At 35.6% G+C, this 24,636-nt stretch overlaps 1 protein-coding gene across 1 annotated transcript in view; it reads right to left on the reverse strand.

Annotated features, from left to right (window-relative positions):
- col6a1 (collagen, type VI, alpha 1) overlaps nucleotides 1-24,198 on the reverse strand; it is a 65,431-nt gene extending 41,233 nt beyond the window's left edge. The window contains exons 1-14 of the mRNA XM_088930037.1: nucleotides 23,907-24,198; nucleotides 16,614-16,743; nucleotides 15,437-15,637; nucleotides 10,568-10,727; nucleotides 9,683-9,838; nucleotides 8,993-9,013; nucleotides 8,161-8,205; nucleotides 7,426-7,479; nucleotides 5,938-5,982; nucleotides 5,626-5,652; nucleotides 5,324-5,350; nucleotides 5,173-5,217; nucleotides 3,304-3,357; nucleotides 992-1,054 (exon numbers count right to left, since the gene is read on the reverse strand). Coding sequence (XP_088786163.1) covers nucleotides 992-1,054; nucleotides 3,304-3,357; nucleotides 5,173-5,217; nucleotides 5,324-5,350; nucleotides 5,626-5,652; nucleotides 5,938-5,982; nucleotides 7,426-7,479; nucleotides 8,161-8,205; nucleotides 8,993-9,013; nucleotides 9,683-9,838; nucleotides 10,568-10,727; nucleotides 15,437-15,637; nucleotides 16,614-16,743; nucleotides 23,907-23,994 — 1,116 coding nt within the window. The 5' untranslated portion in view covers nucleotides 23,995-24,198. The remainder of the gene's footprint in view (nucleotides 1-991; nucleotides 1,055-3,303; nucleotides 3,358-5,172; nucleotides 5,218-5,323; nucleotides 5,351-5,625; nucleotides 5,653-5,937; nucleotides 5,983-7,425; nucleotides 7,480-8,160; nucleotides 8,206-8,992; nucleotides 9,014-9,682; nucleotides 9,839-10,567; nucleotides 10,728-15,436; nucleotides 15,638-16,613; nucleotides 16,744-23,906) is intronic.
- Nucleotides 24,199-24,636: the final 438 nt, after the last annotated feature.

Here is a 24,636-nt window from a genome sequence, read left to right on the forward strand (position 1 = left end):
CCCATGGAAAAATGTTAGTAAATCATATTTTTTCCTATCTTGAATATTAACTGTACACATTAAGGTACATATCCTTTTTGCATATTTTGCAAAACTATTTGCATTAATAACTCTACCATTGTTGGCTTTGAAGCAATCTATACCATTTTTATATACAGTATAGATGCAGCAGGACATTTCAAAGGCTTCAGGCAAATAATAGGATACAGCCATGTGCATGCAAGTAGTATGCTTTTTTTCTTTTCTAACCAACCAGGAAAAATAGATTAATATGGCCACAACATTACCAATACAATAACACGTATAAATTCCATGAAGAGACGCTTCCAAATGATTAAATTTAATAATTTTCCTGTCTTTAGTATAAATCAAGGAGCAGTATGTGCATTTTCAGAATAAAATTGTACTGTACATTGACAGCACAACCATTACCGAAGTTATATTCCTCATTGGATTTTGATTATATCACAAGATAAATCATGTTGCTTCCCAAGGAAAGAATCTGTCTAGGGAGAAAAACTAAAGACTCAAGGGATAAAACAGCTGCAGGGGAAAGAATAGGTGTACGGTCACCAGGACAAGGAACAAACATTAACATAAACATTGTCTGCAGTGATATTGAGCAGCAAGAGGTAAACCAAAAACCTAAACTAAAGAGAAACATACTATGTCTTTCTCTTTCAGTTAAAGTTCCCTCACAAAATGTTTTGCATCTGTCACAGTGCATACTTCCATTAACAGAAAGAATAGAAGTTTCACATAGAGGGTTTTGATTTGCATTTGGTCAATGTCTCCTTTATTGTAATATTTGTTTTTAAATCTCTTTTCCTGAGCATCATCATATACCCTAACTTGATAACTTAAAAGCAAAAAATCCTTTTGAAATTGAAACACAATACTGATATCTCTTTCAGTGGGATTATCATGCACAGAACATATTACTAAAAAGGAGAATACATGAAGGTGAGATCATAATCAGAATCATCCTCACCTTTTCTCCTTTTCTGCCATAGGGCCCGGGATCTCCCTTAGGTCCTGGATCTCCCACCTCACCCTGCAGTTGGGAAAAGAAAAATGTTTTCAAATGACTCTATTTCATCTGTGATACTAGTCCCTTGAAGGGACTTATGCTAGCATATGCTAGCAATATTAACTGTATGTTTGTCCACCCAAAACAACCTCAAATGGTTTCTCTTTATAATAGCATAACATTAGTACTGGACTGAAAAAGTAAATTAAATTAAACAATGTTTTGTATAGAAGAAGCTTTCTCTGCCTCCAAAACTATTTATAAACATATTTTGTTATTCTTCCTTTTATCCATCGATTTTCCAACTGTTTTATCTAGCTCAGGGTTGCCGTGGAGCTGGAGCCTATCCCGATATCCTCTATTTATTGGACTTGTTTCTTTATATCTTGACTTAAAGCAGCCACTCCTGAACAGAGAAAGAACTCCTTTGTTTTTGAGATGTTGTTTTTTGTCTTTTTTTTCCCCAAAGTGGAAAGATAGTTTATCTTTTTAGCTTTTTATTATTTACATTAATTTTGAGTAATTAAGTTACTTTTAGTACAAATATATAAATATCTCATATGTTTAAGTACAGGTATGGGTAACTTTAATTACAAACACTGTTTTATTGATTGATTGCCTCTGGCTGCCTATACGCCGGACACTGCCTTCAACAGTGCCCATCTGTAGTCCGTGTTCCCTGTGGCATAACAGTATATATAAGCAGTAAGTCAACTTTGTTACTCTCTGCTTTGTTTTCATTTGCACTCCACTAATTTTTCAAACTCATGTTTTCTTGTTTGTAAAAGTATAACATTTCCAACAACTGTGTGTGGCAAAACAATTATTTACTATTTAGGATGCATATCCTCACACGTAAATAGACTTTGCCTGACTGAGAATAAAGCTTCCAAGAAAAAAGATCAGCCAGGCCAGACATGATACGCTATGATTTTAGCAGTAGAGATTTTCTAATGTGAGAGCTAGAATCTGCTAATATGGAAAAAGAGCAGTTAATGATTACAACATTGTTCAAAAGCATTTCTCAGTGAGCTGGATTCAAACCTCAGTGTATCACACAAATGCATCTTGAAATTATTGTGCACAGTGGAAACAGAACTGAAACCAGAACAAACACCTTTTTGCCACCAAGGAAACAGACAAAGAACATAGTTCAGTTCTAAGTAAAAATAGACCAATAAGCCAGATTTCTATTACCCAAAATGTTGGGAACACAATATTTAGAACTAAAGGGGGTGATCATCTAAAATAATTCTAGGACCACTGTTCTTGCTAATTTATATTAATGATCTTGGCATAGATAGTAAAGTACTGTAGTTAAGTTCGAGAACAGTACCTATATTTGTTGAAATGTTGCAGAAGGTAGGTCTTTTTAGGCCACAAAAGGCCAATGGGGGGAGTGGGGGGCAAAGGCCACCATTTTTCTCGACCTTCCGACACTGGAGGTGGAGGTGAAGGTGATGTGGTTAGCATCATGCTCCAGCTGGCCTATTACCCCCAGAAGGATTTATCCCCAGTACTTATTTGGAAAGCAGGCTGAGTGGACCTGGGAGCCATCTGGAAGGAATCAGAGCAAGCTACATTGCTTGCCCCGTCCTGGGATTAAACCTGGGACCTTCTAATCAGGAGCTAGACGCCCTTGCCATCTGAGCTACCACGGCTCCAATGTTGCAGAAGCAGCAGATAAAATTCAAAAAGGTATCTAATTTAAAAAAAGATCAAATTCAAGACTGAACTTGAAGAGGCTACTTATTATTTGCGTGTTCTATACAATGCGGAGAAACATAATACTGTGTACAAATACAAAGTTAGGATATATTGTATATTTAAAAGCATAGCATTTCAGTTAATCAATATGTTTATGTTAAATCATGTCAAAATTGCATTGCAAAATTGTGTGTATTGTGAACTATGTTACAGAAATATATTGTTGCTCTGGAATCAGTCCAAGATGCATTCCAAGACTGGAAGGAATGTCTCAAACAGAGAAGAGTATGAGGTTAACCATATGGATTTCTTTAGAATCAGGAGTGAAGCATGAACTAGGGGACAAAATGGGAAACCAAAGTGCATTTAAAACTGAGAAAAGGTGGTACTGTGTGACACAAAAGAATGTAGAACAAGTTACTGAGCAATGCTGTCAATACCCTGGCTTCTTTGAAGAAACGGTTGGATGAGATCTTCAGATTAATTAGGTGCTAACTACCAAATGGGCAACGTGGCCCTCCTGTCACCATTCTTATGTTTGTATGTATTTAAACACACTGACGTACATCAGGTCCTGGAGATCCTTTGCATCCAGGAAGTCCGGGGTATCCAGCCTCACCCTGAAAAGAAAAATATTTATTCACCATGGATATGTGTATTAAAATATTTATTCTATGGATACAACTCACATGCTGAATATAAATCAATATCAGTTATTTGTCTTTCTTTATCTCTGAGTGAAACCAACTGGAATCCAACAAAAAATACCATATATTTTCTTCACATAAACATTTTTAGTGAACCTTTCTTACAGAAGGACTACTGTATGCTGCTGAAGTAGATTCCTAGGATTCTAAAAATAGATGGATGATACTGTATGCTTATCCATTAGCTATTTGCATCCTATGGACTTCTCTCTTTTGCGACCATTCATCAGTTCTTTAGGAATATAAAACAGCCTTCCCTCGATTTCTGCATACCTGGTTTATGATTTTTTGCTATAACACAGCTTGCATTTTTAAACCAGTTTTTTCACACGTGTTCTACAAATGGAATTGCCATAGAATGCTCACACATTTTATCTTGTCGTATATCTTGTTAAATACAGTACAATGATGACTAGGGTATTTATCATAAACAAACAATAGTGTTCTTACTTTGATTTTCAATGCTCTGTAATGGCATGAAATAAGACCTTTGGATAAAATCGGAAGGTTTAACACGTAAATTGAGGTTTTTATTTACACATTTTCATCTTATGGCTCTTTTTTGAGAAACAAAGTATATTTGGAAATTGAGGTATGGGATATGTTGTCCTCTAACATAAAGGCAACATTTTCTTGTATATGATTATGAAAACAAAAAGCCAATAAATAACAACGAAACCCGTGACAATAGTTATATGTTAGGGTATATGTTACTAGAAAAGTAGTGACTTTAAGTGAAACAATGTACAATGGGGAATTCTCCCCCATAAGAATACATGTAAATACCGGAGGTTAGGGACATTAAGATTATTTCTCCATAAGAACAGGTACACATATTTACCATGTCCTTAAATCATTTTCCTTTATATAATATAAGCTATATTTATATATTTATGAGCAATGACACACACAAGAAAGTGTTATAACACTATAATTAATATAACTATTACATAGTTTTTGTTGTAAAAAACATAGACACTTTTAATGCTCAATAACTTGTTAAGGCTTCAGAAAACGTCAGCTGACATCAACTCTTTAGAGCTTTACAACATTAACACAATTTCTTACATAAGCCGTTTTCATTGCAGTGTCTTATTTCCCCAGCTCCTTTTGTAGGTCATTGTACAAGCTTTTGGCTTTTTCCTAAAAGAGGGCTAAGCTGATCAGAGTTTTGATTTTGAAAACTTTCAATTCATAATGATGGCAGTTGTTCATTTTTTCCAATTTCCGACTCCTGTGCTGAGATATTTTTACTTCTGCATGATTTAAAGTATGCTTAGCCCTACTCTCTATTTCAGGATTTTAACTGTTGTTAACTGTATTATAACTATTAAATAGTTATAACTATTGCAAATGGGAATCCAAAGTGGAAATATCCTGGGACAACTGGTGACTTAAACATGGGAAAGATTTGTGTGAAACTCTGTACAAGAGGGAGACTTCTAACAGGGATCATCTGTAATGTTCTGAGATTTTAATATAAAAATTATTCTAAAAAAATATTGGGTGAAAACTTGTACTAAGGCGTTTGTGTTTGCTTTCTCATTTCATTGCAAAAAGCTGTTTTTCATCTCATACTGTATATGCAGTACAAACTGAGCAGCAAGAAATTAAAAGAGACATTATTAACTATTGATAGTAGAGTTCTGTGCTAAGAAGCCATTCCTGTATATTCGTTTTTACCATGTCAGCTGATGCCAGGGCAAACAAACTCATAAGATTACTGACCTTTCCGCCATCAACTCCATCAATTCCATGTCTCCCCTTGTCACCCTAAATAATCAAAACAAGAGAGGGTGTTGATTGACATTTAATAGGTAAATGAAAAAAAAAGACATAACAACATGTGTAAGTAGGACTAAAGATGCACATTACTTACTTTGTAGCCCTTGGGACCCCTTTCTCCCTGGAGAAGAAAAGCAAAAACAGTGAAGACAGTTCAGTACCACTGTGCCACAAGGACCTTTTTTCTAATGCCAAGTTCTCATTTGCTATTTGTATCAAAATAGAAAGATGTAAAAGATGTGCTTTGAGACTTCTGAAATGGCAGAAGAAATAATTATCACGTTTTCAGTGATTTTTTGCACCATATAGTATTATTATTCTATGCCTAACCAAGTAATCTAAATGTTTTCCTTAAACTGTGAAACACAGACATTTACATATTTGCACAGTACTTACCTTGTCACCACGGGAACCTCTGTCTCCCTGTAAAAGAAATAATCAGAAGTTCTTAATATATCCAAATTAACATATTGTTGTTACAGTATGACTTTGTGTCTCTCTGTTTACAATATATTCTCGATGATATTTTAAAATATTTTTCAAAGTATTTATTATTTTACATAATACCACCTTATAGTACAGTATGTCCAGTTGTGTCTCTTTTTGGATGCTAAGCTCTGTTGTTTTTCTTATTGTTTGTCTTTGTTGTGCATTGGAAACAAAGTTTTACTTTTACTATATATCATAGAAAAATGAATTAAAACATACCTTCATGCCTTGATAACCAATTGGTCCAGGATCACCAGGTCTTCCCTGTTAAGATTCAATTAACAACATTTAATTAATGTATTACTGCTCTTATAAAACGTGACATTATTTTTACTCCGGTCCAGTTTAATGAACAGCTATGGATTACTGCAAATAAAGGCTTAGGTTGTCCTAGTTTGTTTCTGTAAATAAATAGAGAGACAAAGTGATAGCAAAAATGTAACTGATCACAATTCATTTCTTATATTCAAGAAAGAAAAGAATCATAGCCCTGATCTAGGAATAAATCCAAAAATCCACTTAACGATCTAATGTACATTAAAAACTATCATTGTAGGACAAGCTCCTGTCAAGCAGAAAATCGTTAATTTGCAATTGGCTGGTTAATTGATGTAATCGTGAATTCAGGCCCTAGACTGTTTAATTAGAAAGCCCACTTCCTTCCTAGGACTAGCTCATTCAGCAATGACAAGGAAGGTTATATCTTCTTTTAGCTTACACAGTCATTAAAAAGGTTCAAAATGCTGCTTTACTATAAACACCTGATCTACAAAATCCAAATGTGCTGCAACCCTGCTAGTGGTATGTCTAAAGACCTGTGGTCTAATTTGAGGAGTTTCAATACTCTTGAGAAAGCAGCGTAAGTTATGACAGTATATGTGTAATACGCTCATTATATACAATAAGATCTGTTACACTCTTCTGCAGCTTATACTTCCTCAGTGACCAACAGATGGACCTGATGTCACACATAAGGTTAATTAATCAAATAAAAATGATAATGTCCATGAAAGTCATGGATGAAGGTCAGTCCTTTATTCTTTCAAGCTTCTAAAATAAAATGCTTATTGTTTTGTTTAATACGGCTTTACTACCTGCTAATTGGTTGAGTGGTTTGCACAATTGTAGGTCATGTCTATGGTATTAGTTAAAAAAGTGCAGATAACTCAAAATTGGAAAACCTCCTGCATTTTGGATTGTTCAGCACATCAAAATAAGTATTTAAACATAAGCCTACCAATAACATTAATGTATAAAAGAGGGCTTCATTATGGCATTTGGTACATAAATATTTAAGATAAGCATGTATATTTATTTGATTATATTTATTCTATTTATTTCTTCATTACATTTGTAGAGTATAAAATGCACACAAACTTAATTTGATTGCATCATTCAGGTGTTAATTTAATATTTAATAGATTATTATACAGTACATGCATACTTTTATTTAGCTAACATTTAAAACAGTTATATAGTGCAGCAGTGTTCCATACACTCTTTCCAACAATATGTCCATCTACACTAGAAGTGGACAGAGGAATTGTCCCACCCCAACAGAAGGGCACACTTTTGGGGTATAATGCACTACTGGCACTACTGTATTTCCTCAGGAACACTTGCTTTTCTCCAAAGGGAATACTGCCATCCCAGGCACTCAGTGCTTTACAGCAGAAAAGACAGAGAAAGGGCGGGAGTGTCACTTACCGCTTCGCCTACGTCTCCCTTCTCTCCAGGTAGTCCAGACCTTCCTGACTCACCCTGGTGAAGAAGGACACATCAGTATATCTGCTGTTTATCTCAACTCACATAAAATGCATTTCTACTGCATTTCTACAAGTTAAATCTTCCCTATGACCTGTAAACTTGTTTTTATCAGCTTTGGCTGAGCACTTATTTTCTTTACTACATAACTGTATAACTGTATAATGTGCTTCATCATGTTGCATTCCAGGCTTGGTCGCCTCTGACATTAAGCATTAGGTTTCTGATGTTCTGATTATACGCACTATAGATTTCTTCAATCAATTTATAATTAAATCATGTTAAATTAGATATATTATAATATTATCTTTTACTACGAGATGCCTTGGATAGAAATATCAGTCATAAATGCTATCATTGCAAATTGATTATGCATAATTGATATTCCATAAAATCGGCCAAATCTGTTGAATCAAGGAGATAAGTCTACATAGCACAAACGTTCCTGGCCATTAACATAGGACAATAAAGAAGTAATTCAGCAACAGCTAATATGACTTTCCAAATTTAACAAGGAATCAAAGAGAATTCAGCAATATGGACATTGTTGGTTGCCATAAAACACAACATTTTTGTTATATTTTAATAGGTTTGGGCATTCAGGGAACATGGAAAGATTTTTAAGGTATTGCAGAACACTCATTCTGCTAAAAATATTCTTGTAGTTTAAGCACTCACCTGAAATCCTTCGTCCCCTTTATTTCCAGGAGTGCCTCTTTGTGGCTAAGAACAAAATACAATAAAGTGTTATTACCTGCTTACTCAACTAGACTATTCAACACATGACAGGCATGCTGTATCTAAACCTTGCTGGGAATTGATCTTACTCACTGACAAGCTCAGATATGTACAGTATATCTGGATATATCTAGCAAGGATATACTGTATAGAGCCACTCCCTTGACAGTGAGCTCCAGTACATAAAATGACCAGGTCCTCAGGAGAGTCCAACATTGTCTTGAAGATGTCACTTTTATAACATGCTCATAAAATAAAAACATACACATTTAAGGTAAGCAAGACTATTTAATAAGAAGATTCATTACATTGATAAAGTACAAAACATGTTAATTTAATTGCAAAATTAAATTAATATTTAATGCATTATATATGCATACTTTGATTTTGCTTACATTTAAGACAGTACTTAGTGGAGCAGTTTTCCATACTCGCCCATCCCAAGATATGTCCATCTACTCTAGAAGTGGATGGAGAACACAGTGCACTGAGCACTGTTATACACAGGGTGTGATTTAGTCACTGCCAGCAGAATGACAGACCCGACAGGGCTACAATGGGTCAAGGTATTTTTCTGGCACAAGTACAAAATCAAAATACACTATGACACTGCAGCAGTAACTCAGTGTTATCCTGAGTCCGACACCCATATGCTAAATTATTTAAAGATTGACTTCTATTTGCTCAGTGATATTTGGGCAGGGAAACAAAGTTCATATAGTTTCTAGCTTAAGAGAAAAGACCAGTAATTTTTCCAAGTAAGAGAACGTACCTGACACTCAAAGGAACAGCACTGCAAAGAGATAAGCAAACACAACACATTAGGAAAACAATGAATAAAGCAAATATTGTAAGGGACATTGTTAAAAAGGAAAGTTAAGACATACCACTTGTTCTGACTCCTTGACCTAAAATAACAAGAGAAAGAAAAAAATTAGCATGACAAAATTATAATTAGCAATTTAATGCTTACACATGCCTTGTATATGATCCTTGGATCCTTGCATTCATCTGTTTCTCTTTGAAACCAGGGAGTACTGACATGACGCTTTCATTCAGCGTGTCAAAAAGAATCCTTTAAATGAGAAAGTAGGGTTTAAATTAAAAAACGTCTGATTCATACAGTAGTTGGGAAATGTGGCAAATTAAATGATTTACAGTACTTGTTATATAGTGCTCTTCTTAAGACCATCTGCTAAGCACATACAATGAGAATATTCTACCATTTTTTCATAATGTAGCATGAATGAACATACAACCAGGTAACATTTAAGCACAAAGAGCTGTATGTTCAGTGAGCAAAAAAAAAGGATATTGTTAAATACCCAGTGAAAAACAAGTGTTCAGACATTGCCAGAAACAACTTCTATTTGAGGTAAATCCTTAAAACCTCTGGCTTTCTGCTTTGTGGTACAGAGCCTACACCTGAGAATCATGTTTTTTTTAAACAGAAAAACTATACTGTTGCTTGGGATAAGGACAAAACAATACTTGCCATGGTGTCAATAATGGTTTTAATTGTATCTTTTTGATCCTGTAAAGGGGAACTTATGGGGCCTGCTGCAGTGAAGTTCCGTCTGTAGTGGTAGTCAGTTGCGATAATGTTGAGCCTTGTTTCCTGCACAAAAATAAAGAGTGTTGAATGTGAAGCTATATAACTTATGGGTAGAATTAAACTGTCTGTATAGTAGTAAATAGGTCACTTTATCATCCTATTTAAGCTCTTGATAAATTAAAATATTTTTTATTGTATTTTTAAGTTCTAAGTTTTTTTTTCAGTAACATTATGAAGATTAAAGATTAAAGATTTCTTTATTTGCCATATACAACAAGTGTATTGGAATGCTTACTCGTTCAGCTGTACCCAGTAACATTACAGAAAGAAAAAAAACGTATTTAAGAATAATACCTGTATAGTTAATAAAAACATTTTAATCTGAAATCAAGGAGCTTCCATATTGACATTTCAGCTATGACTCTAAACAATATATGAATAATTTAAGCATACATTAGAACCTAAAAAAATAAGACTTCAACTTCAACAGACAAAAATTCAATATCTTCAGCAAAGACAGGTTAAAAATAGAATCTTTAGAACATCCTCTACAAATTATTCATATGTATGTTGTAGAAGACTGACACAATAATAGATGGCAAGAAGTCTGTATACTGAACTTCACTGATTAGTGTTATTTAATTTTTTTATCTTTTGGTTAATTGTTTGGTTACTCAAGTTTTGTCAGTCTCAAGGAATATTATAATGGTTATAGATTGTACCAGATATGTTTTCGTACTTCTATACTTTTTCCACACCACTTCACTCAAATATACAATATGAAATACATACCAGGTGATCAGGTGAGATGGCCACAGCAAACACTTTTATTCCGAGGTGTTTTGCTTCATTGGCAGCCTCTTCCAAGCCACCACAGGGCTCTTTGTAGCCTTCAAGGGGATGTCCATCAGTCACCACAATCATGTACTTGTTCTCTCGATGATGAGACCCCCTGCCCCATGGCACACAAATACACTTCTTTTAGGCTCTGATTTAATGTGGTAGAAACCCAGAGATGCAAAGAATAAGCACAGTATTCCCTTCTTATACGAGCTTAATTTGTTCCTCAACAACTGCTCATAAGGTGAAAACTTGGATAACAGACATTAAATTCCCATATTTCTGTGTTATAATCTTCGACTGGATCCAGAACTCACAAATATTCCTTCAAACAGTCAAACTTCACTTTAATACAGAACGATATCTAAGTATGAAAACAATATCATTCCTGGTTAATTATTTGAGTAACATGCTTAAAGTCATTAGTACAGTATAGGGCTGGGCGATATGGCCAAAAACATTATCACGATAAAAATTTTCATATCAGTCGATATCGATAATTATCACAATAAATGTCAAATCATTATTTCTTTCAAGTTTAAAGGCAGATTTTTTCTCCTGAGTGAAAGTTGAAGAAACCAGACAGTTAACTGGTAAATTAAACAACTTTTTATTTTAAGAACACAACAAACACTTGCCAAACAGCAGAAACATTAAACAAATCTGTTAGTTAGTTAAATCTGCACAAATACTCGCGCAGTATTTTGTGCGCATGCGCATATCATGCGGAAAGCATAAACATATATATCGAACATTTATCGCACTTTTGTTAAAATTATATCAAGGAAAATTATATCGCGATAATTATCATTATCAAATTATCGCCCAGCTCTAGTACAGTAGATGCATAAACAATAACACCCTTTCTCATTTATGATCCAATACAGTATTTACTTCATTACAGTTATTAGCAAATGTATAAACATGAGGTTCTATACTGTAATATATGCACTTGACACACATGAGTCTTTGTCAGAACAAAGTTAAATTACAATAAAAATTAAAATGTAAATTCCTCATTCGAGAAAATGTGAGAAAAGAAGAATCTTGGAAATGCTTTGAGAGAGCCCAGCTCGTAAGACTCAAAATCCACTTGTTTAATCATAGGAATTACCACATCTCGCTTAAATGAACCCTTACATATAGTAAGTATAGTTGTTATGTATAGTAGTTTTTCATACAGGATCATACAATAAGGATTACTGTATTGACAACTCTCAATCTTCCCATGAGTTGGTAGGCAACACATGTCTGTTACCTGTACAGTTCTAACTATTTAACAATGTTCAGCTGCATCAAATGTCTACTGTCAAATTTAAAATAAACTCCCTCAAATATTATTATTTCCATAGGAGTGAGCTTAGAAAGTTGTTTCACAGAATACTGGTTGAAATCTTCTTATTTATTTAAGGTTCTGCCAAAAATCCAGTTTAATTGAATGGAATTAAAGCTGAAATGATAAGTACTATAGGATAGTGAAAATGCAGCAAATCCAAAATGGTGGACTACACATGATGGAAGTAATAGAACAGCTTACAAATTATTTACATATTATTTCTCATGACAATGTGTTTAAATAATTTACACCAGCTTAATATACAGTATGAGATCCTTCTTTAAAGCTTTTAATATGGAACTTCAGGTTAATGACAGTACTTTCCATAAAGTGCTGACTGACACAATACTAGCCATGGTTTAAAAAATCATAAAAACACTTTCAAAAGAAGTGTTTTTGTATAGGGGGACTGATGTTGTCAATATTCAATTTATACACCATTTAAACACAAGCGATAAAATCAACCTTAGAAAACTTGATGAAGTTCACGAACAATCTAGCCTCTGCATCTGTGTCTGTTTCAGGCCCTGTATGATGTTGCTTGCCCTCACATATCAGACAAGGCTTGTATGCACATCTGTGTGTCTCATACATTCTGTGCTTGTTGTTGTGCTACATAGTGGATACATGTGGACTCTACTGCATGTTTTTAAAATATGGAAAGTCCATCATGAAGTACAATCACACATCAGTTTTAATCTCTTTGGGTTTTCTTTTTATTCTGAGCTACAAGATATAATATATCTAATATAATAAGTACTTTCCTTCCTTTTGTTTTTTCAAATGATGACATTGAAAGTTCACAAGACCATAATAACCAATTGCATAATTTAGAAATAATCTTCTTCACAATTCATAGTCAGTCTAATTATCTGTCCTATATGTTGTGCAGTTGGCTTCCAAGTCAGTTTGGTCATATACAGGCTAAAGATGGAGTTACCACTTACACAATTCATTATGCATCTTTGGGATCACAGACATTTTCTCTATACTGGTGACACCAATGTCAAAAAAGTATAGCACTTTTCATTATTTATTCCGGGGGGGGGGGTCAAGTGTTCTGTCTCAGACAAATTCCCTTGATTTCCCTTTTTGAAGTGCTCTGTATTTGTAAACACTTGGGAGAACCCTTAAAAATATGATGGATCTGCAAGTACCCTGGCAAATTCAATAAAGGCAGCATGGGCAACAACTGGGTTTAAACTTTTATATATCCACCCAAGTTTTCATTCTTTTATTATTATCTACTTTTTATTATTTTTTTCCAACTGAGGACTTTTTAACCACCTGCTACTGCCCTGATTCAGCATTTCCTTCCAAGTTTTTGTAACATCGTCATTATGCGACAAAAAAAAACACCACCAAAATGTTTCTAAGGTACTCCTCACAGCAGCTAAGATAACTGAAACTTAATTATTTCCTCGAAAGAACCAGATATGATTACTGCCATAATATTGGGATCCTGCGACCAACACATTACATTCACTGCAGCACGGTATGCTGTTTCATTCCTTCGTCCACCTGTGGAGTGACTATCCCTGCCTCTCAAAATAATGGTCTCCTGTTCAACCAACAAGTCCCTCCAGGGTACGGCTTGTTTGACCTCCATGGTTTCATGGGTAGAGGTGGGGGCATTATTGTTATTTACAATCTCCTGTACAGCTTAAGTCCTGTTACTGTACCTCTGTACCTCTGCTCTCTTCTCTTGAAATCTCCGTCTCCGTTCCCCGCTCTACTATCATCGCCATGCTCTATGGACCCCCGAAACCTAATGAAGCCTTTTTAGGTGAGTTTGCCAATATACTTAGGTTTAAGAGGATCCTTATTCCTGGTGACTTTAATATTCATACAGTATTGACTCACGGTCTTCCAGTTTAGTTATGGATTTCTTAGCTCTGTTGGAATGCTTTCATCTAACCCAGTTTGTTCTTAGCCCAACACACAACAAAGGTGTTAATAATTAATAACTGATTTAATTATTGAGAATGACTCAATTGTTTCTCATTTTTCTTCCCACAAACAAGGTCTCTTACCACTTAACTATTCTCTTCAATCTAGAATTACCTGTTTATAACACCTCCAAACTGCCCTTCCACATTACATTACATTACTTGCAACGTTGTTGTTAAGTTACATTACTTGCAACTTTGCAACACATTTTTAGATTTCTTTAGCTCTGAGATCGACAACATCTGGCATTACATTCTCTCCACAATGCATGTCACATCCTCCCTGCTTGCCTAACTTTACTGGTTTCCTTCTCTCCAACTTCTATCTTCTTGACTCTGTCTCCATTAGTAAATTGGTTTTGCATATGTAATCCACCACCTGCCTATTAGATCCCATCCCCACCACTTTATTTCAATCCTGTTTTACTACTCTCTGCCCCCTTGTACTCAATATAATAAATGAATCCTTGAACACTTGTGTTGTACCAATGGTCCTCAAAACTGCTACCATGAACCCTGTGTGAAAAAGCCAAACATAGCTCTAGAAAATCTTATCAATTTTCGCCTCATCAACCTAACCCTTTCTTGCAAAAATTCTAGAATGCGTTACTGCACATCAGTTAAATAAACACCTTGCAAATAACCTTTTCAAACCCCACCAATCTGATTTCTGACAACTTCACAGCACAGAAACTGCCCTGGTCAAAGTCACTAACAATTTTCTAATAGCTTTTAATTCTGGTTCCTCATTCTTCTGGATCTCAGTGCTGCTTTCGACACTGTTAACCATGATATATCACTTACTCATCTTGAGACGGTGTTTGGAATCTCTGACTGCTCTTAAATGGTTCAAGTCTTACCTCACTGATCGCTGTCACTTTGTCTTTCTTGGCGGATTCAGCTCTGAAATTGGACTTGTTAAGACTGGTGTTCCTCAGGGTTCAGTACTGGGCACCCTACTTTTCAGCATTTACATGTTTCCCCTTGATCAACTTTTAAGGCCGCATAGCCTAAATTATCATTTCTCTTCTGATGATACTCAAATCTATATCCATACCAAACCTGACACTGATGTGGCTGCTCTATTCTCTCTAATTGAATCTCTGACATAAAACATGGATGACTCAAACTTTCCTTAATCTAAACTGCGACAAGACTGAAGTCATGCTTATTAGAACCCCCCATCAACTTTGAAAAGCCAATGCTGTAACCATATCTGAGGATGCTACTGTACTTGAGCTTCAGTGAAAATTCAAAAACCTGGGGGTGATATTTGATTCAGGTTTGACGCATGAATCATATGTGCAACATATTGTCAAAACATCTTTCTTTCACCTCAGAAATATCATCAGACTATGTCCTATGTTACCGCTAACTGCTGCTAAAAAGCTGATCAACACATTTGTCTTCTCCTGAATTGACTAATGTAACACTCTAATTGCTGGGGTTTCTGAAGCCACATTGAACAAACACCACACAAAGACTTGTTGGAACTGGAATTGGTTATAGAATAACAGTCATTTGTCAGCCACTTACCCAATAAGCAGCTCTTCAATACCACTCTTGATGGCGCAGTCAGTGTGGGTGCCCTTCCCGATGTATTTGATGTTCTTCACATTTTTCTTCAGCTGCTCCTTTTCACTCGGCATTGAGCTGAGTCCTTGAATGACTTCTATTACATCGCTGTAGTGTAAGGCTCCAGCATTCCACACCAGATTCCGATCACAGCGGTAGAAACTGGCAGCAACACAACATCAGCATTAACAGGCATACAGTAGAACATTTTTTCAAAAGTCCCTACAGCTGGGCAGTTCTCATACAATCTAGTATGCCACAGCCCTTTTAGAGTAGCTATAATTCTAAAGGCACAGATGTCTATTGCATTAAAATCAAAGGTAATATGATATGACCATTAGGAAATGGCTGGAAAACTTTGCCACCCTACATGATAAGCATGTGACTGAATGTAGATTAAAAATATTATTCACAAACATCCTGACATTCTATTTCATCTGATAAACCCCTTATTTAGCAAGAGGAATACCTGCAAGTTATACATTTAAAATGTGTTTAAAAGAGCTTTATGACCTTGGCAGATAAACATGATACCAACAAACCCAAAATTCCTGAAGTGACAGTATTTAGTGTGCCTCTTTCATAACATACAGTATATATCTTCCCCTGAATAGCTATATAAATTTTTGATGGGAATTCATAAATCTGATGATGAGAAAGTTTTTGGAAGAAGGTATATAAACACAAATCAGTTCAAGGAAGCCGTACAAAATCCCAATAATTATTAAAAATACATATATTTTATTTTACTAATAATTTAAATGAAATGCAATATACCCAATTTAAAATATGCAAAACTAAAAATGAGTACTTGCAAAGACCCAAACAATCTCCATTCCCCTATTGATACCTTAATGAGCCTTAATAATAATTGATCATCTAGCTTCACTCAGAGCCGGAGCTTATGTGGGGCAGTGTGCCACAGAACAGGCAGCCTGGGAAAATGAACAACAGCCTATCCAAGTACATGAGCTGTTATGGATGAAGGTATAACATGCCCTCTTTTTATAATCATTGAAATTGGTCTTAGCAATCACACAATTGCTTCAGTTTCATATTTAGCAGCATTCTGTTTTGTTTTAGATGTTGTTTTACATACATAAATACTCCGAGATAAAAAACACTATTCAATAGATACCTTTGTTGTAGCTGGTCGATGAAAGACACAGTGAAATTTGTAATCTGGTCGATATAGTATTCTGGAGGTTTGATCCTCAAGGCCACACTTTCAGATGTATCCAGTACAAAGTAAAGATCCACAGGACAGTCTGAGTGAGAAAACAAAATTGTTAGATTTCTAGAATGCAAAATAAAGCACTTCAATGTGGTTTACTCTGCAGACATGCACTAATGTACATATACAGTATGAAATGTTTCTGATAAATTAACTCTCAGCATGATCTATTTTTTATCATATATTCATACACAGGGTGTTCACCCCAGCAGAAAAACTGAACATCAGAAAAACTAATTGTGCAACATGATTATGAAGATATGGGCCTCAAGATGAACTAAAAAAATAATTTAATTAGACATCTACCACATTTTCACACCCATTCTAAACTTCCAGCAGTATTAAATAATGCTGAGGAATGCACAAGATATGAAAAGTGACCTTTATCATAATAATAATGAATTATGAAAAGGTAATATTGTTGAGCTGTACAACACACACTTTGATTGATTGAATGACAAATGCACTACCTCCCATGAAATTTGGTCACTCCACCAATCTTAACAGGTATACTGTATATCATAGATTTAATTTAACATTTAAACGTCTACAGCAATTATAACAGGGATATAACAGGTGTAACGTGTGATATTGCAGTAAAAATGTTTTATTTTGTTAATGTTTTCTAAATGTAAATGTTCATTATTTTGTGCTGTAAAAGCCTACATAGTCTGTTATGTTTTCCATATGACAGAGGTAGAGAAATGTGCTATAATTTCTGGAAAAGGGAAGAGCAGTCACTACACCACAGTCACTACTACTCTTCAAAAAGAGTAGTTATTTTTAGTATTATTTTTAATTTGTTTTTTTATTCTTTGATGTTATTCAGCAGCTTATAACTACCTCATTGTGAAAGCTAGAAACGAAGTCAGTTATTATCTATTATTCAAGAATTCTCTTTCCGAATCATACCACAATGAAACAAGCAGTTTCAATGGGTTCTCAGTCAGTCAAGACTGAGTCTTCAAGACTGGTCTTGAAGCCGACGTTTTAGCCAGCCAAGCCTAGCAATACCTGCAAGCATAAGGTTTGTCTTATCTTATGTGAATAACCGCATTATAGTTCAGTACCCTCCCTGTTTGTTGTATTAGAATTGTAATGTTCTACCTATTTCATCTTGTCTTATGACTACTGCCATGTTTTGTAAGTCTTGCCACCTGACTCCTTCCCAGTATTCTCATCTGCATTTGGGTCCACCTTTGCATCCTTTGCATTCTGTGTGGAGTGATTAATTGGTTTAGTAAAGAATCAATAGCACCTTTATATAGACATAGGGTAATACAAAATGTTTGACAACTTGCAAGTCTAAATTTCTCTGCTGTCATAAAACTCATTAGATTAGGTTGGCAACAGAAAAATTGTTGTTAAAATATCCCTTCAGCTCTTTAGTTTAGTTTTTAACAAGGAGCATGTGAGGGATGGCTTTATACTGTAAATGAGCCAGATGTGAAAACTCCTGCCATGAAAGTCAATGCCTTTATTTCTTGAAAGAAGCACCCCTTCACCCCTTTTGTCATCTTGTGCGGGACCACAAGCCATAGAGCAGGATCCACTCCAGAGACTCAGTGCCCAAAATGTCCAGGCTTGTAGACACGGCCGCTACAATATCATCGCTTTTGATTTATCCTCGACCCACTCCAAGCTCTGAGAAATGAGGATAATGGCTTTACAACAGCAGCAATGTGGTATAATACTATCGTACACTACTACAGTATGTCTCTGAAGACAGATATGTAAACACTGATGCTCTAAAGGTGAAATGAAATCTTTTCTTTTAGAACCAAGGTCCAAGTGGTGTATCAAAAATGACAAAGGACCAGTCAACATTATTATTACAGATGCAGCATGAATTGTGTATAGTAGGGGCAGAAGTGTAAGGACATACAAGGCGACTGTTAACAAACAGACGTCTTTCCCACATGTGAAGGGCATTTGGTGGAAATACATTTAAAAGCAGATTAAATACATTTTAAAAATATTTTATTTTATTTTATTCTGATATTAAACTCCAGTGTATTTCGATGTATTTTAATTGAATTCCTATATTACATTTCTCTAGATTTCTCTGATGGGCAGGGTTAGCTGCTTCTGACAAAGCATCATAATATTGTTCCACTGTATCTGAGCTTGTCTGTAGGTCATTAGGCCCAGTCTCTTTAGACAATGGAAATCCACTTCAGGTCGGGATCAAGGAGTTATAATTTATGTTGTAGTCATCAGATTTTATCTATTTATCTATCTTTGACTGGACACTATATTGGAGGTTTAGAAATGGCACAATGAACATTCAGTGCCAGAAACCAGAGCCTTATGACCTCAGCTATTTTTTATTAACTCCCTTTTTAAAAATCTTATGTACCTTGTATAAAACAATTTGCTTATGGTTCCAAAAAAGATCAATTCACTGCTCAGGCTTTATTTGTCTTTAAAAATTAGAAGTTATGTATAGACATTATAATGAATAGAGACTAATGTTTGCAAAATACTGTACCTCCTGATTTCCTTTGTGGGACATGGACAATCTAGTGTTCAGACTGTTTATATACACACCAAAATAGCTTAAAGGTTAGGCTGGCATAGAAACCAATAACTCAAAAATTTAAAGATAGCATCTGTGCAGAATTAGCCTAATTTCTGCAAAGTACAGAATTCAAGAGAATGGCAGAATGAGGAAACAGTGAGTCATTTCAAGAAACCAAAAGTGAACAAGCACATTCACTTCGGTGAACTGTACAGTTTTAGAGACCACTAAATCCAAAGAACTGATATGATCTTTGACATCATCAAGAGTAATGGTGCTTCTAATGACCATGCAGAAGATTTCTTGATGTGTTCTGTTGAAATGCCTTAAAGCATTTGAATACTAACCTGATGCTCTGTTTCAATGAAACAATCAGTAACTGAATACACCGACATGGGATCAGTACAATGTAAAACAACATCTCCATTGCTTTCTAGCCACAGAATCAAAAGAAAGAATAAGACTGGCACACTGCACAAACAACTCTGAATATAGAGCACTGGAGCCTTTTTGCCTTCTCTGATGAGTCATAAAATGATCTACAAAATGAGCCCTTGTCTCTTGAAGATCCAGTTGTGGCAGTGATAGATTAATGGTATTAAAAAGGATCTTCATGACTTGACAGAAACAAGGAAAACTTTTTTCTACATTTTGAAATCTGCAGTCACTGCTGGTTGGATCTTTGTTTAAATGGTGGTCCTAAGAGATCCAACAACTTTTCTGTAGATGCAAAAATACACGACAGACAGACTGGCTAGCAATACCAATCCCAATGAACATGAACTGGTACACTCATGGCAGTGAATACATGGAAGTATTCTGACAAGTTCAAGTTCACGTTTATTTGTCTTTCTAGCCATATATAAGTATACAGTGTAAAGAAATATCGTTCCTCCTGGTCCGTGGTGCAAATACAGATGGGACACTGACATAGACTTTGTAGACAGGATACAGTAGTGCAAAGTGCAGATAGTGCAAATTACTAAGGCAAATACATAATACAATATACACAACACACTGGGGGATTTAAACCCTGTTTCTGGAATTGGGGTGGGTGCAAGTAGATTCCAGGATGTTGAGAAGCCTGACTGCCTGCGGGAAGAAGCTGTTACAGAGTCTGGTGGAGCTGGCCAGTACACTCCGATATCTTTTCCCAGATGGTAGGAGGGCAAAGAGTTTATGGGAGGAGTGGGAGGGGTCATCTACTATACTGGAGGCCTTGTGTAATCAGTGTTTGTGATAGGTTACAGAAATCAGATAGTCACTGCCAATCAGTGGTGGCAGCGGCCATCTTCTACGCTGGTGTGTGCTGGGGCAGCAGCATCATGGCAAGAGATGTAAATAGACTCAATAAACTCATCAAGAAGGCTGGCTCTGTTTTGGGGCTGAGCCTTGACCCCCTGGAGGTGGTGGCAGAGAGAAGATTGCTGACCAAGCTCACAGCCATCATGAACAACGCCTCTCATCCACTACATGGGACTGTTATAAGACAGAGGAGCACTTTTAGTAACAGACTGCTCTAGCTATGGTGTGCAAGCAAACGTTTCCACAGGTCCTTCCTCCCGGCGGCTGTCAGGGTGTATAACACTGCCCTTGGCTAGGACTGTTAGCCCTTCATCTGCTCATGTATGGACAGCATGTTGCACTAATGTACTTTTTGGATACTGCATTAATATACTATTTATAGCGTGGTACTTTCAATCTGTATATACCTATGCGCATTTAGCACATATTTTATTGTTTTACAGTGACTATTAGCATATTTTGCACACACCTAACTCTGTTTATTTTATTTTGTATTGCTGTACTTATTTTAATTTTTAGTCTATTCTGATGTCTGTTTGTGCTCGTCTTGGGCTGGGCTGCTGTAACATTTCAATTTCCCTTCAGGGATCAATAAAGTCTTATCTATCTAAATGGAAGGGAGGGAGGCTCCAATGATCTTTTCAGCTGTTTCCACAATTCGTTGCAGGGTCTTGCGGTCTGAAGAGTTACAATTTCCAAACCAAATAGTGATACAGCTGGTCAAGGGGCTCTCAATGGTGCTTCTGTAGAAAGTGGTAACAATGGGCGGGGGAAGGTTTGCCCTCCTCAGTCGCCGCAGGAAATGGAGAAGCTGCTGTGCTTTCTTGGTTAGGCAGGTGGGATTGAGGGACCAAGTGAGGTCATCTGTAATGTGTACACCAAGAAACGTGGTGCTTCGACACCCTGTAAGTAAATTCCCTAGAAGTAACTCCCCTGAGAGAAGACTTTAAACAAATTTCCAGAAAAACCTGATTGGGAATCTTGTCATTATCAGGCTTGTCCTGCAACTCAGGTTGACTTATGTCTTGTCTCATTACAAATATGGCCAAATATTGGTTTCAAATATGGCTTTGGACAATCTAAAAAGAAAATCAGCCTATATGAAACCTACCTTATCTTCCATAAATTTTATAATGTGCTGTAGGAATTCATCAATCTCATTGCAAAAAACCTCTTCAAACCCCTCCAATCTGGGTACAGATGATTTCAAGGCACTGAAACTACCCTTGTTGAAGTTATGAACAACCATCTTATGGCAAGTGATTCCGGTTCTCTTTCTGTCCTTACTCTTCTTGACATCAGTGCTGCTTTTGACACTGTTAACCATGACATCCTGCTTTCTCATCTCGTCTTGTTTGGAGTCTCTGACATTTTCTTAAATAGTTCGAGTCTCACCTCACTGATTGCTGCCACTTTGTTTCTTTTGGGAGTTTCAGTTGTGATGCTGAGTTTCCTACAGTAAGTCTGGTGTCAGGGCTCGATACTGGGCCCCTAACTATTCAACATTTACAAGTTCCCAATTTAGCAATTAAAATCACATGGTCTTGAATTATCACTTCTACATCGATGATATAGTACTCAAATCTAGGTCCATAATCAACAATACACTGAGGTATTTGTTTATTACTCTCTAATTGTATCTCTTACATAAAATCCTGGATGACTCAAAATTTCCTTTATACTGGGTCAAGACTGACAGTCTTCTGATGCTTCTCGGCACCTATGCACTAAGCCTATCACTGAATGGCACTGTACATGAGTTTCAATCTTAACTAATGAATTCAGTGGTGATGTTTGATCCTTGCTTGACCTCTCACCCACGTGTGCAAAATATTGTAAAAACAGTATTCTTCCATTTCAGAAATATTGCGAGACCATGTCCTGTATAGTCTCTGACTGTAGCAGAAAAGCTGGTCAACACAATTTGTGTTTTTCAGAATATATTACTGCAATGCTCTACTTGTTGGGGTACTGTATTTAAATCTACACTAAATGTAAATGTACAGAATTTGGCAGCCAGAATCCTGACCAGGTAGAGTGAAAGTGATCACATTACTCCTATCCTGGTGTCACTGCACTGGCTTCCTATCAGGTTTCATGTTGACTCATGCTCACCTACAATATAAGACTTTATATGGCAACTCAATGCCTACAGTATCTGACTTCTTATCTTCCAACTCCTCTTCTCGCAATCTTCATTCATTAGACTCTGGTCTGTGGTTTGTCCCCCAACATTGTTTACATTCTATGGATGACTTCTTATTATACCCCAGATCTCTGTAGTTCACAGAGTCACTTACCCAGAGCACAGTTAAATCCAGACTCAAAACCTTCTTTGGAAAGGCTTTTATGTAACTGATGCTCCTTGCATCTTCTGCTACATTTCTAATCCCTTGTGTTTCAATATGCCAATTTTGTTATTTCCTACTGTATGTATGTTACTGTTGTAGTTTGTGTTAACTGTGTTTTTATTTTACTTTTCATGTGAAGTGCTCTATTTTTAAAGGTGCCGTATAAATGAGGCAATTATTATTATTAGGTGGGCCTCAACATTATAAGTTTCCTTAATTCTTTCGTCAGGAATAGTTTGGTATTTAGTACTCCTTTTTTCCACACCTCATATCTTTGAGGTTTTTTTAGGAATTATAATAAGTTTCTAAATACAAATCTACGCATAGTGAGCACTCGGCGTTTCCTTATACTCGACTACCACTTTAAATTGTCAATTACTGTATCTGCACTCAGATCCACCATTTCCTTTTCTGTCCTATGATTCTTTTATTTTGAGTAGAGTTAAAAAACAGCTTATCGATTACCCGATTGTTTAGTTGTGTATGGTTTGCAAAACGATCACTTCCATAAGGAAAAACAAGATACTAATTTCAAACCTTTAAAACATATTTTTTTCACACTGCAAATTATACTTGTTTATATTTTTATAATTGTTTTCGTTCTTAGTTTTTATTTTTTTTTAATTTGATTTAATTTTTAATTTAATCAAGTTTTCCCCTGTTCCCTATACTGAGATATTATTTGCAGTTTTGCAAATACTTAATAACTTCATCGTTAAAAATTAAACACGTTATTGTTTTAATTATCATGTCTATCGAACGTTGCTTTTATTAACGATTCCACAGACTTTGTTTAACCTTTTTTACCTTTTTGTTAAAATAGTTATTGCTAAAAATTGTGGCAAGCAACAATCCAGGGTTAAATAAAATACAGACTTAACAAAAGAGTACAACACATATTCATAGAAAAACAACTTGAACTAATCCATATCTTAATCAATTTAATTTGGTTTCAAATTGAATTCAAATCAATTTGGCGTCAGAACAAAGTCAGTGACAATGTAAGAATGATTTTCTTACCTCCATAAAACGTTTTGGGAAGGACCTCTTGAGTTAGCGACCCTGCCCAAAAGCCCAAAAAAGTTAGAAAAAATGTCGAGTAAGTCATCTTTTTTCAGTGGTCCTCATGCAAGTAGGTGGTGAATTAACCTACAAGACGGTTAAATATTTTTTTGAAAAAAAAACTTAAAACTAAAAAAGGATAAGCATCGGTTTCAGCCTCTCCGTTTGCAGTAGGGAGAGGGAGAGGGAGACAGAAGACGCTACTTAGGAGAGGAGGTCTGATCGTGAACTTCTCAAACTACAGAGGGCGGAGGAACAAGTCAACTTCTCCAAGTGTTGGATTCAGGATGAGCTTTCTCATACATAAAAGCGTATCCTTTTTTTTTTACAAAATAGTGTATTTTACAGATAGTTAAAATGAACTAAACAGAACAAATTGGTACTCAAAATAACTCACAAATTCACCAGAAGGCTAACATTGTTTTAATATAAGAATAGTATTGATTACACTCTCGATATAACATTCTTTTTATGTATTATGATATAATGCCACCAGAATTTAAGATGGAATGCTTAATGAGCATATGTATTACTTGTACACTTAATGTAAAAATGAATTAAAATGTATTCATGTAATTATTCCTTTACAATTAACCACACACTGTTCAACATGTTGCAGCACCAGTATTTATTACAATAACTAAAAAAAAGACAAGCAATAACAGTCTGAAACTAATGTGAGTGACTG

This window comes from Atractosteus spatula, chromosome 13, assembly GCF_055471065.1.
Source record: "Atractosteus spatula isolate fAtrSpa1 chromosome 13, fAtrSpa1.hap1, whole genome shotgun sequence".
Classification (NCBI taxonomy): domain Eukaryota; kingdom Metazoa; phylum Chordata; class Actinopteri; order Semionotiformes; family Lepisosteidae; genus Atractosteus; species Atractosteus spatula.